Here is a 12578-nt window from a genome sequence, read left to right as displayed (position 1 = left end):
TGGGGAGAAAAGTCAGAATTTTGGGGGGGAATAATATAGTGATGAATTATTTTTTCAGTTGGTTTCACATGATGCTGGCTGAACGTTTTTCCCTCAAATCATAAACACAGAATATGGATCACCAGATGGATGGATGGTCCCTCAGGGCTTCCATAGATTTATGTTAAAGCAGAAGGAAAACAGAGGTAACCTGGAGCGACCCCGTCCTCTTGTATTGATTTATTTAAGTGCTCACACACGTCGCTGCTCTGGTGGATCTGAACACTAAACTCTCGTCGGCCTCTCGCTGGTGGTGAATGTGTAAACATGGTGGAGGAACAGTGAGATCAGTGAGAGCGGCTCAGCTGTAATTACTATGCTGAACATGCAGCGCTGCTTGATGATTTCCTCTGCGGCTCAGCTGCACTCGGCTGTTTTCCCCCTTTGCTTCCTTCACATCAGGCGGATTTGAGTTTGTTTTGTTGGACTGACATTAAAGACGAATCCAGCCTTCATCTGCAGTCAGTTTGTATTTTTCCTCTGCTGCAGCAGAATCGGGGTTTTCAGCCTGATCTGCTGTTGATGTATGGATGTTTTTTCTTTTTACTGTAACATTAAATCAGAGTCAGTCCCACCTGGGTGGGAGTGTTATGTAATTCAGCTTCCAGCAATGTTTTGCAGGCAGACGCTGCTCATTACAGCCGAGCCAAAAACATGCCTCAGTGGTTTTTACAGCTTCGTGGGGCATTTTGAGTTTATTGGGGCATAATTATGTGACCGACATACAGCGAAGCTTCATCTAATGTGCATAATGACCTCAGTTTCATCCTGTGTTTGGATGGAGATGCTGCAGTAGGAACGTACATCTTGATAAAAGTTGATCTCTTGACTTTAAATCTGCAGTTTGATCAAATAAAATGAGACGCTGGCATCGACCTCACAGCTGTTTCTAACTTCAAAGTCTCACAGAACAGAGTCCAGCTCCTTTTCTGATTGACTTATTTCATCTTTTGTGAACTGAGGGTTTGAAATGGACGACGTCCTGCTGGAGGAACTTCACACAGTGTCATTTCCTGTGGTGTTAATAGACGAGGTAGTGCTTTCTAGTTTTCTGCATTGTCCACACTAATAGGGATCATTTGCAAAATGAACATTGTCCGTCCACACAAATGAATCACATTTCTGTTTCTCTACAGTGTCAAAAACTGTAAGTAAATCAAAAATTAGCTACTGATGTTTATGTATTCAAGTCCCTACGACCAAACAAAGACGTTACATTAAAACCTGGAAATCTTGGTGTCGTGTCAACAGTTTTACAGACGTCTCTGTTATAATAGCAATCCGTAGGAGAAAATGCTTTTTGTGCCCCAAGTGGCCACTGGGCAAGATTGGAAACAAACCTGAGCTGTCTTTCCAAATGTTATCAGACTGAATAAATATAATTATGACAGTCAAACGAGTCATTTTGTGGACGTTGTGATGCAGATTCTTCTTTCATAATGTAAGTTTATGGAAAAAATATTTTGTATCACGAAGGTCGTGTGGGCAGGATTTGTTTTTAAAAACGGTCCGATAAATATCCATATCAGTGTGTTCGGGCCTTATTTTCTTGTCTACACATCATATCTTTAAAATAAAATAAACACAGATCATTCTTTTATTTCTCGGGGTGTTTATTTCAACAAATGTTCACCACAGTAATATCACTTCATGCAATACTTCTGAAAAACACAAAAGAGAGCTGAAACATTTTTTAATCCAAAGACTTGTTTTTCTACATTCTCCCCATCCGGTCTCACATTATTCAGGGCGTAACCTTCTCATGAATTACACAGCAAAAAAACTGGAATAAAAGGTTGAGAGGGCACAAATACTGGATTTATTCTTCTGGTGTTGGTATTTTTCCAAATATTTCCTGTATCTTGCCTATTTTTGAGGGAAAAAACGTCCAAATATATTAACCATGCAAGTAGAAAATAAGGATTATTCATCATACTTCGATGTGCTTCTCTCCCGAATAGATGATTATTGAAATGTTATCAATTGCGAAACCCAATTAACACTTCTGTTGAGCTGCGCCTTCAGCCGCTCATATTTGTTGCTACTGTACAAGTGGGTTGAGGCATCACAGGCAAACATAAAAAAGGACATTTTAATGTGAGAAAAACAGTCTACGCACATCTACAACAACATGATGACGAGAGAAATGTAGATCTGTGAGAACCAAAACCACCTGCTTCTACAGTTTTTGTAAATTTCTATTAATTTTATTTCTCAGGAAAAAACAAAACAGACTTCAGATCTCTGATGAAACAAATCATAAATATGTTGAACCGACATAAATAAATAATCTTAAAAAATATACAAAAGAACCTAAGAAAAACTTCACACTGTACAGACTCACATCTACCAAACATGAAGATGGTTCACTACATAAACACACAACAGAACCATCGGTCACAAATCATCTCACTGAAAGCCGATCACATCTTTTTTCTTCACAGATTATTTTTTGCAGTGACTGGATTATTCCAAACATTTGAACATATTGCTCGAGGATTATGAATGTTTTTCAGTGTTTTTTTTTCTTCTTTAGAGGTCGTCCAGTGAGTTCATTGTTCGTGTCGGCCACGTTCAGGAGGTTTGTGATCGTCTCACTGGTCATTTCCTCAGAGTTCGTCTTCATCAGAAATGAGTGTAAATCTGCAGTGAAGCTACGTCGTGTGTCAAACTGTAGAGAGTTTTCCTGACGTCAAACATCAGTCGTCACACTTTCCTCACTTCCCTCCTCTTTCACACGGAGAATCTTCCTCGTCGGCTCACAGCAGCCTTCACATGTGAGCCGGCAGCCTGTCGCGCAGCGTCAGCCGCCTCTACACGCAGATCTCGATGGGCGTGGCCACCAGGATGCGTCCTCGCTCGTTGTTTTCTCTGTTGACCCGGTCGTAGCTGCCGGTGGAGGACGGCGAGCTGTTGGTGGACATGGAGGAGTAGTGGGTGTCCATCATGATGCTGCCCTTCGCCACCACACAAGCCGGCGACAGGCTCTGCTGCTTCAGTCTGTCCACTAATACGTCCTCTTCGGACGAGGACGAGCTGATGTCCAGAGGAGGCGCGCTGCTCGCTACGCCCCCGCTGCCGCCGCCGCTGCTGCTGCTGTTCCCGTTCTCCGTGTCCAACATCCAGCACAGGTTGAAGTAGCTGAAGACTTCTTTGACGGAGCAGCGGCGCTCCTGCTCGATGGAGAGCAGCCTGCGAAACATTCGCAGAGCTTCATCTGTGAAGCGGCGCCACTGCGAGGGCACCGTGCCCGTCCGGCGTCGCTGCCAGCGCACAAACTCTTCGTAGAAGGCGTCGTTCGGCATGGCCTTCTCCCAGGGGAAGTTTCCTGTCAGCATGCAGAAGAGCAGCACGCCAAACGCCCACACGTCCGTGCTGTAGTCCACGCAGAAGCCCTCGTGTCGCGAGGTGTCGCACAGCTCGGGCGCCGTGTAGGGGATCGTGCCGCTCACACGCTTCACCGGAGAGCCGGCACGCCGCGTCATGCCAAAGTCTGACAGCTTGACCTTCCGGCACTCTTTGTCAAAAATGAGGATGTTCTCGGGTTTGATGTCTCGGTGGACCAGCTTCTTACAGTGCAGGTAGTCGAGGGCGATCGCCACCTGGTGGACGCAGCGTTTAGCCACCGACTCAGGAAGTCCAACCTGAACGCAGAGAGAGAAGAAGAATGAGGTCACGCTCATCACAACAATCTTTTTATGTGTGAAACAAAATTTTTTTTTTAATATGTAAAATGAGTTAAAAAAAATTTCAGGAGAAATAAAAAAAAATGTTTTTGTCATAATTGAAAGTTAAACTTTCTTCTGAAAATGTGTGAAACCGAGTACAAAAAGCTCGAGGGAATGTTGTCTCTATAAATAGTGTAAAGAGGGAGTGAGACTCTGAGACTGATCCGGAAATTTCCGGGAAAATTTCCGGGAAAATTTCCGGGAATTTTCGGGAAAATTTCCGGAAATTTCTTCTTATGTGTGTGTGGGTGAAACTTTAAAAAAAAAATTGGGGGGAATTTTTTTTCTTAGTTAAACTTTCAGAAGAACATTTTTAAAATAAAAAACATTTTCAGGAGAATTGTTTTTTTTTTGTTATATTTTTAAATTTGCGTGTGTGTGAAACTGAGTTAAAACATTTTCAGGAAAATTATTTTTCTTTTTTAAAAATATTTTTTCCATATGTGAAACTGTGAGTTAAACTTTCAGAAGAAATGTTTCCATTTTGTGCTCCAGACTGTGACGAACCCTCAGTCGACACTAGTCAACTTGATTTGCAGCTTTGTGTTCGCAAACAGAGTCAGAATCAGTTTAATTTGCCAAGTTTGAGGAAACATACAAGAAATCTGACTCCCTGTGTACTTGAACAGAAACAGACATAAAAACTGTTGCCAGGTCAAAGAGCCCTGGTGAGACTCCTCTGTGCTTTTATTTTGATAACACTTCACAACAAAAGCCTGGTGTATTTTTGTGTTTTGACTCCCCACAGAGCTGACAACTAAATGTCAGGCGCCAAATAACACAGCGGTGGATCCAATCTGTGAACCAAAGGTGACACAGCGTGGATGCATCTGTGGCTTGAGTGGAAACAACGTTGTAAAAATAGTTTCCAGTATTTGGGGGATCAAGAGGAAATAATTTGGTCTTTATTCTCCATCTCACCTGCGGAGGGATGATGTCAAACAGATCTCCAGCCAGAGCGTACTCCTGAGCGAAGATGTAGTACTCGTCCGTTTCGAAGGCGATGCCGTACATGTTGATGATGAACGGGCAGGGCGACAGATAGAGGGAGATGCTGTACTCTCTCAGGAAGCTCTTCAGCTTGGTGGTCTTCTTCCTCAGAAACTTCAGGGCCATCTTGGTGCCTGAAAAAGGAGGACAGAGCCGCGTTACATAACCCCAATCTCATTCCTCGCTTCTTGTTCTCACATTAAAGTGTTTGGGGATTTATTTCACGGCGGCCTAATTGCGTGCATGAATCTTAATTAAAATAGTTTCAAGATTCGATGAATAATTAAAATCTTCAACGTCACTGAATTAAATCCTGGTGTTTTTTTCCTGCAGGAGATTTATACTGTAAGTATTTAAAACCCTCACAGTGACCAGGATGTTGCCTCAGCTTCAACATGGAGCTGATCTACTTTCATGTGGAGGATTTTGCAGTAAAGGGACACTTATAGCTGCAAACTGTCCTCGTAGACCTAAAGGCTTAATCCTATTTCCAATTTTTAACCCTCGTTTTCAAGCGTCCCTTTGCTCTTCAGTACAGAGTTACACTGGCTGGTGGTTTAAATCTCTCCTAATGAAACAGAAGAGCCCTTCAGGACCCTCGTACATCATCAGGAGTCATTGATGGCGTTTACATAAACACACAGACCGTCTTCAGCTGCGCTGATCAGTTAAAAAAAAAAAAAGATTCAGCAGAATTCGTTGTTTTTCAAAAAATATTTCCATTTATGAAAATGAGTTTAAAAATATCCAGGAGATTGTTTTTAAAAAAAAAAAAAAAAAAATTATATGTGAAAGAAATAATTTAATAATAAAGAATTTGTTTTGTTTTTTTTGTTTTGTTTTTCATGTGTGAAACCGAGAAAAAATAAAATTATTGTCAGGACAATTTGTTTAAAAAAAAGTTGAAACATTTTTCAGGAGAAATACTGAAGATTTCTTTTTTACTACTTTTTTTTCATATGTGAAACTGAGTTTAACATTCAGAAGAAAATTCTCAAGAGGAAATTTATTTTTCATATGTGGGAAAAAAAAATTTCAGGAGAATTTTTTTTAATGTGGAAAAAAAATTCAGCAGAAAATGTTTCTTCCAAAAAAAAATGTTCTCATGTAAAAGAAAAAAAATCATATGGAAAACAGAGTAAAACACATTTTGAGAAGATTTTTTTTTTTTTTTTGCAAATTTTTTTTTTTCATGTGAAACTGAGTTTAACCTTCAGAAGAAACTCTTCAAGAGAAAACATTTTTTGTTCAACTGTTTTGTCGTGTGTGAAACTGAGTTGAAAAAAATAATTTTCAGGAGAAAGTTTCTTCCAAAAAAAGTTTTTTTTTCATATATAAAAAATATAATAAAAAAATGTAATAAATAAAGAAAATGTAACAAAAAAACAAAAGGAAAACTGAGCAAAAATATTTTGAGAATAATTTGTTTTTGAAAAAATTCATATGTGAAACTGAGTGAAAATAAATAATTTACAGGAAAAAAACTTCGTTTCATTGAGAAGAATTAGTTTAGTTGCTTTTTCCCCCAAAACTTTTTTCAGGAGAATCTTTTTTTTTTCTGCACAAATCAGCATTAAGAAATTAACACTAGCTCGCGTTAATGTTACGACAAACCTAGTTTTACAATGTCTCTGCAGTTGTTACGCGAAACACATTCACACAACCTCAGATTGAAGTGTGCCTCTATAAAACGGCCATGTAGCCACAATAATTCACCCTCTCACTTCATCCCAACAAGAATCAGGACACCCAGCCCCTGTAGGCCTGAACGTACAAAATGGAGGGGAAGGGACTGAAGGGATTAAGGCTTTAGAAACCCAAAGACGAGGACTGAGGTCTCGTTCTGCCTGCAGTGAATCATTTCACCTGATATAATCCTTTAAAAGGACACAAAAAGACATCAAGTCGTCTGGAGGGAACACGTGGAGGCAGTTTGCGAGGACACGATTCGGGGCCTCGACTCACCCGTCTCACCTCGTCTCCCCCCCCAGCAGGAGAGACATTACCAGGGCTAATCTGAAATACCCCAGACAATAACCTGGAGAGCTGCCACGTCTGCCTCTCCCTGCACCAACAGTCGCTGTGTCAGCGAAGATGAGAGGGGACACTTCTCCAATAGCACCGGATCAGCTCTGCAAAGTGCGCCGTGCTTTTTACAGCGAGAAGCCACTTTAGGAAAAGGTCAAGAGGAGCTGTGATACAGGAGGGGTTTACCTCGTGTTGACGGGGAGAAAATAAATTAATTTTATTCTTGGTGGTGTTGTCGCGTCTCATTATTCAGTTCCCATAATGCTTTGGGGGATGTATGTTATAATACTGCACTGAATCACACTGTGGGCCGTGACTTGAGCCTGTTTTTTTAATCTTTTAAAACCTGTATTTGTTTAATTTTTGGTAAATTTGTGCTATTAAAAGTATTAAAAGTATGCCGAATTAATTATTGGTTGTTCCCGTTTGCAGTGAACCTCTGGATGTACAGACAACCATCACTGGATTACTCTGATACAAGAGAAAACTTAAAAATGTGATATTTCTTAGGCAGGTTCTGTAATTATAAGAGGCGTCCTTTTTTCTGTGATTTCCAAGCGGACCTAGGGATCTTTTTTCATAGGACAATAAGATAATGGCCGATCTTAGAAAAATGAAAGTCTCACTGGATAATCACAACTGAGACCGACTCTTATCTTTCACCTGACTGAAAGTAGTAAAACCACAGTGTAGAAACCGTCTATTACAAGAAAAACTCCTGCGTGCCTCTGGAGCACCATCTGTTCAGGGGAACTCAGCCGACTCGTAAAGCTGCGACTGTTTCGGGTCAGACGGTAGAGCTAAAGATAACCTACATTTGTAAAAGTTAATCTACCCGACTGACCAACAATGTCACCGTCACTACTATCAGCCGGAGACAACGGGATTAACAAACAAGGCTGTTCTGTGTGTCTTTGACTCTGTAATCATTTTGTGTGTATTTATAGTTTTTTTGTGACTCTTTGCATCTGAAAACCACGAAAAGAAGACAAAAACAAGGATTAGTGTCTGTGCCCCTTTAGTCATTTTGTGTCTTCTTGTAGAGGTTTTACCTTAATGCCGCTGTAATTGCTTTGTGTCTCTTTGTAGTTGTTCTGTCTCTTTGCCTCTGTAGTCATTTTGTGTCTCTTTGTAGTCATTTTGTGTCTTTGTAGTCGTTTATTGTCTCTTTGTAGTCGTTTTGTGTCTGTTTCTGTCGTCAGATTTGTACTTCAGTATTTTTTTATGATGCCACTTTATAGCTAAATATGAGGATTTGCTTTTTTGTTTGAATTATTTCAATTATAATAATTGAGGTTTTGTGTTTTTCTTCTGCCAAAAGTTCTTCGTTGCATTTTTACATACTTTACCTGTAATATTTTCGATGCAGGACTTCTACTTGTGATGGAATATTTTACAGTTAGTTTAGTAAACTGTAAACTACAGTTTAGTTTTATTTTTTTTAATTTTTACCCAAGTAAACAATCTGAATACTTCAATGTATTGATGTATTGTATGTATTGTGAATGTATTGTTCATGCTTCCTGTCTCAGGTGGATCATATTCGGCGTATTATTTGTGGAGCGGGTTGTTGTTGAGAATCTGCTAATAAATACGAGATATTCAAACTGTTCTGCTGTTTGAAAAAGATTTTTTTTAACAGGACTGTATTTTAATGAAATGTTACTGACAGCCTCAGTTTGCTGTGCAGCTGTAATATGAATTAATCCGTTTCTTAACAGCTTCAGCACTTTTGATTTGCATTTAATTTCCCGTCTTCATTGTGATGCATCGGCACAAAATTATGATTCAAAAGGTCAGAAATTACTTCACCTTCAGTCCATTTACTTCCACAGTTAACATGCCATTTATTCTGAGCGCCATCAGACACCAGAGGGTGGAGGATTAAAAGCTCTGTTTGTTCTGCGACGGTGGTGAAACGATGTCGTGATGCAGCGGCGTAATGAAACCCCAGGTACACACTGTTTCTTACATCCTTCAGCTGCACACTTCACGGGCCCAAAAAGGTCAGAATTCATCTCGGTGACAGACTGCAGCCACTCAGAACCGGTCCTGTCGCTGCAGCTTTTTGCTCCATAAAAGCGACTATTAAGACGCTCGCAGCAGATGGTCGACATTTGGGCTTTTAATGTGAAGAGGTTGAACAGATTTCTATTAGTTAAGTAGTGAATTCGGGCAGTTTGTATCCAAATCGATGCTAAATTGCTGCATAAAGGTGGCCTGCATCACCTCAGAGGTGCTTTTTCAAAATTCATTTTGAAAAGTAAACACTTCAGAGCCGAACGAGAGTGCTTTACCTGCTCGCCGATTACACGCCCGAGCAGGAGGAGAGTGAAAACAGCATTATTTCTGACTCAGTGTACGCTGCCGCTGCTGCGATACCAAAGCGAAGCATTTTAAAGCTGCACTCTGCAGCGTTATTATGTAAAATGGCCTTGTTATCACAAAGTAGAGCCACAAAAGAGAGCAGCATCACATTTTGCCCTGTAGATCTGCTCGCTCGGCCCAAATACAATTCTGGAGGTGAGTCAAGGAAATCTTTCCTCCCACAAGAGGTGATGGATTGAAAATTGAAAGGCAAACTGCCTCCTGCTCCGTCTGAGCAGAGACGGACTCATCAGTGTTGGATCTTTTCGTTTCCTTTTATTCTGAGTGCCTTTTGAAACGCAGCAAACATCAGACATGAACATTAACTGTCCTGACATTTCACATGATGTTTCAGGCATCTAATTAACGCTTCGTTAAGACCTGTCAGGATTTGGGTGGAAGATTTCCCACTAATGGTTCCTCGAACAATGATTTCAGACACCAGCAGCCTCTTCGACCCAGAAACTGTCAATGTTTGCCAGATGAAACGATGTACGAACTGCCACTGACACATTTATTAGCTGTAACTAGCTAAGCTAATTGAGCTAATATTAGCTTCATTAGTTTTTTGCTGAGTCATGGCTACAGACACGATATCACGCTGACAAACTGAGGCTAAAGCTAAAGCTAACCGAGCGAAGAGTAGGAACCCTCACCAGCTCACGAATTTCATTGTTTTCCACACGTAAGAGATGTGTGGAAAGATTGTTTTAACACGCAACGAAAAAATCTCCTGAAAATTGTTTTTCCCTCACGCGGTTTCACACATGAAAATTCAGGAGCATTTTTTTAATTTTTAAAAAAAAAATTTTTATAGATTTTTTATTAAAAAAATAAATAAATAAAAAAGTTTTGGCAGGATTTTTTTTTTTTGAAAATTGAAAAAAAAAAAAAAAAAAAAGTCCAGAAAAAATATTTTGTCACTCGATCTACACATGGGGACTTTTTTTTTAAATTTTTTTATTTATTTATTTTTGTCAAAAAAACCCCCCAAAAAACACACATTTCTTTTTTTCTTTTGAAAATGAGCCTTACAAAACATTCTCCTGCCTCGATTTCACACAAAAAAATATTTTTCCTCCTGAAAATCTATTGTCACTTGTTTCAAACATGGAAAAATAAAACTTTTTTTTACGAGAAATGTATTTTTTTTACTCTGTTTCACACACGACAAGAAGAAATATCAGGAGACATTTTTCAGAAATTTCATAATAAAAAACTTGGCCCCCGAAAAATCTGTAGTAGTTTACAGTTTTGGTGTTTGTGGCAGATTTATTTGAACTCTTCCACTCGTTCATATTTCCTGTTATGCCTCTGAACCTCCTGCTGCATCTTCGCTAATAATCTTCGCTGATTTAGCAGCCAGTGATGGTGAAGAGCTCGGGGGAATAAAGTCACTGTTGCTGCTCTAAAAGAAAAATCGTGGAGAAATCGAACACTTGACTGATCAGAATCAGCTCAGACACTCAGCGGTTACCTCTGATTTTGTGGACGACCAGGTCCACCTTCCCATAGGTGCCCTTCCCCAGTTCACAGACGACCTCGTAGTATTTATTGATGTCCAGTTTCTCCAGGTTCTGCGCGGCAATCAGCTGGAGCTCCTCCAGGATGTCGATGGAGGCGCGGGAGCCGTGGGGCGAGGAGTTCATTGTTGCGGAGGGACGGGGCCGGAGCCGAGGGCCGAGGGCTGGTCTGGAGACGGATGTTCCTGTGGAAAGGAGGAGCAGGAAGGAAAAGAAAGGTTCAGTATGTGACCGGTGTCCACCCATGTCTCCAGTCTCACAAGACTCCCACTGTGACTGCACTGTATGTACATATGACCTGTTAGCAGCAGGACGCTTTGTCTGCAGGCCAAACGAACTGTTACACAACCTTCTGACTGTGTTGTGACTTCATGAAAAAATGATCACAGGGAACAGAGACAAAGATGAAAGACAGGAAGACAGGTGTGGAGAGTGCTTTCAACGCCTGTCTGCAGCAAACAATCTTTCTAACTGTCGCGAAGAAAGACGTCAAAGTCTTGATTTAACTCCAGAGTGTTTTCTTGCCTTTTCCAAGCGATGCATGCAGGAAAAAACCCTGGGAAGTCTGAGCCAGTGCAAAAACCAGACAGACTGGACCTGAGAGGAGACAGTATTTCTATTTGTCGAGCTGATCGTCTGCAGCTGATTAATGATCCTCCTTGTTAATGAAAGTCTAATTCTGACCCGACGTGTTCCTCGGGCTCCCGTCCTCAGCAGATCTGTCTCACCTTCCTCCTTCTGCTTTCCGCGAGAAGCCGCTCGTCAAACCCGCCGACAGCCAAGATCTGTGAATGACTGGAGAGGCTTCACAGCCCCGATGGCGCAGCAGAAATGTACCATCTCTCATTAACGGGGACGAGACGGTGTTGAACGAGACAGGATGCTCGCCTCGTCCTGCGTCCATCTGTGGAGACGGCTCCTGTCTACAGTGTGAGCGTTGCGTGTCGAGAGGAAGCGTGCAACACAAATCTGCAGTAAAGCAGCGTGAAAACAATGACGGCAAACAGAAACACACAGTATGTTCGTGTAGAGAGAGCTGCAGCGAGACGACAACTGTGATCTGTGTTTTTCATTAAAGTCAGAAATCAGACGACGTTCTCGAGACGTGACTGAAGATGATATTTATATTCTCCTACAACAACGTGACAGCGATTGTTTTGTTCTTTTACTGACGACATAAACAAACAAACATCTCGATGCGCTCGAGCCGTTCTTTAGACAAAACGATAAACAGCAACGGTTTCACATTTTCTAAACGACCGAGCCTGTTTTGTCAATTCTGTGCTACAATTGTTTTTGCATATATTTACAACTTTTAATCGAAAAGGCACGTACAAAAACAGGATAAAGGTCATTTGTCCTGAGATCTGCTGTTTAGTTTTTGGTTTTATTATTATTAGTATTTATTCGATATATCGTGCGGCTCTGGTGCTGCTTGAGAGAAGATTTAAAACCAACATCGGTCTTCATTTTGCAGCACAGAAGAAAAAAGAGCTTCTCTAGACAACAGTAGATCCACCTCAGTCTCCATTTTCAGGTCACGATTGAAGACGACTTTTATGTTTTGTTTTGTTTGGATTCGTTTGATCGCGGCGTCGAGGTTGGGGACCTCGTTTACCTTAAAGGCCACAGACTAAAGAAAACGACAGCTTGAGGTTTAAAATAAACATGTAAGGAATCACAAACATGCTTAAATCCAGCTCTGAGGGCCAAACTTCAAAATACTTAAAAAGTATTTGGAGGACAGCTGTCGGGGTTTTGTTTCAAGGTCCCATGAATTCAATGGAAGTTTCATCTTCAAGTTCGCTGATGTCACATGTCTAAATCAACTGTTATTCTTCGCAACATCACATGATTTGATCTTTAAAACCTCACTCGTGTGTCATCAAAACAATCAAAGCTC

At 40.8% G+C, this 12578-nt stretch overlaps 1 protein-coding gene across 1 annotated transcript; it reads right to left on the bottom strand.

The window, feature by feature from the left end:
• Window positions 1–2750: 2750 nt before the first annotated feature.
• unm_sa1261 (un-named sa1261) lies at window positions 2751–10801 on the bottom strand. The gene is made up of 3 exons (XM_073494928.1): window positions 10630–10801; window positions 4689–4891; window positions 2751–3683 (listed from the first exon to the last, which is right to left on the bottom strand). Exons 1-3 carry the CDS (start codon window positions 10799–10801, stop codon window positions 2853–2855), a joined length of 1206 nt encoding a protein of 401 aa, XP_073351029.1. The 3' UTR covers window positions 2751–2852.
• Window positions 10802–12578: the final 1777 nt, after the last annotated feature.

This window comes from Pagrus major, chromosome 23 (assembly GCF_040436345.1).
Source record: "Pagrus major chromosome 23, Pma_NU_1.0".
Lineage (NCBI taxonomy): Eukaryota > Metazoa > Chordata > Actinopteri > Spariformes > Sparidae > Pagrus > Pagrus major.
This window is presented reverse-complemented; position numbering and strand designations above follow the sequence as displayed.

Bases quoted from the DNA above. Each gene is read 5' to 3' on its own strand.
- unm_sa1261 (XM_073494928.1), bottom strand. From the start codon at position 10,801: ATGAACTCCTCGCCCCACGGCTCCCGCGCCTCCATCGACATCCTGGAG. The intron at 4,892-10,629 runs GTAACCGCTGAG...CTCCTTTTTCAG, and splicing joins GGTCGTCCACAAAATCAGAG to GCACCAAGATGGCCCTGAAG. The intron at 3,684-4,688 runs GTGAGATGGAGA...CTCTGCGTTCAG, and splicing joins TTGACATCATCCCTCCGCAG to GTTGGACTTCCTGAGTCGGT.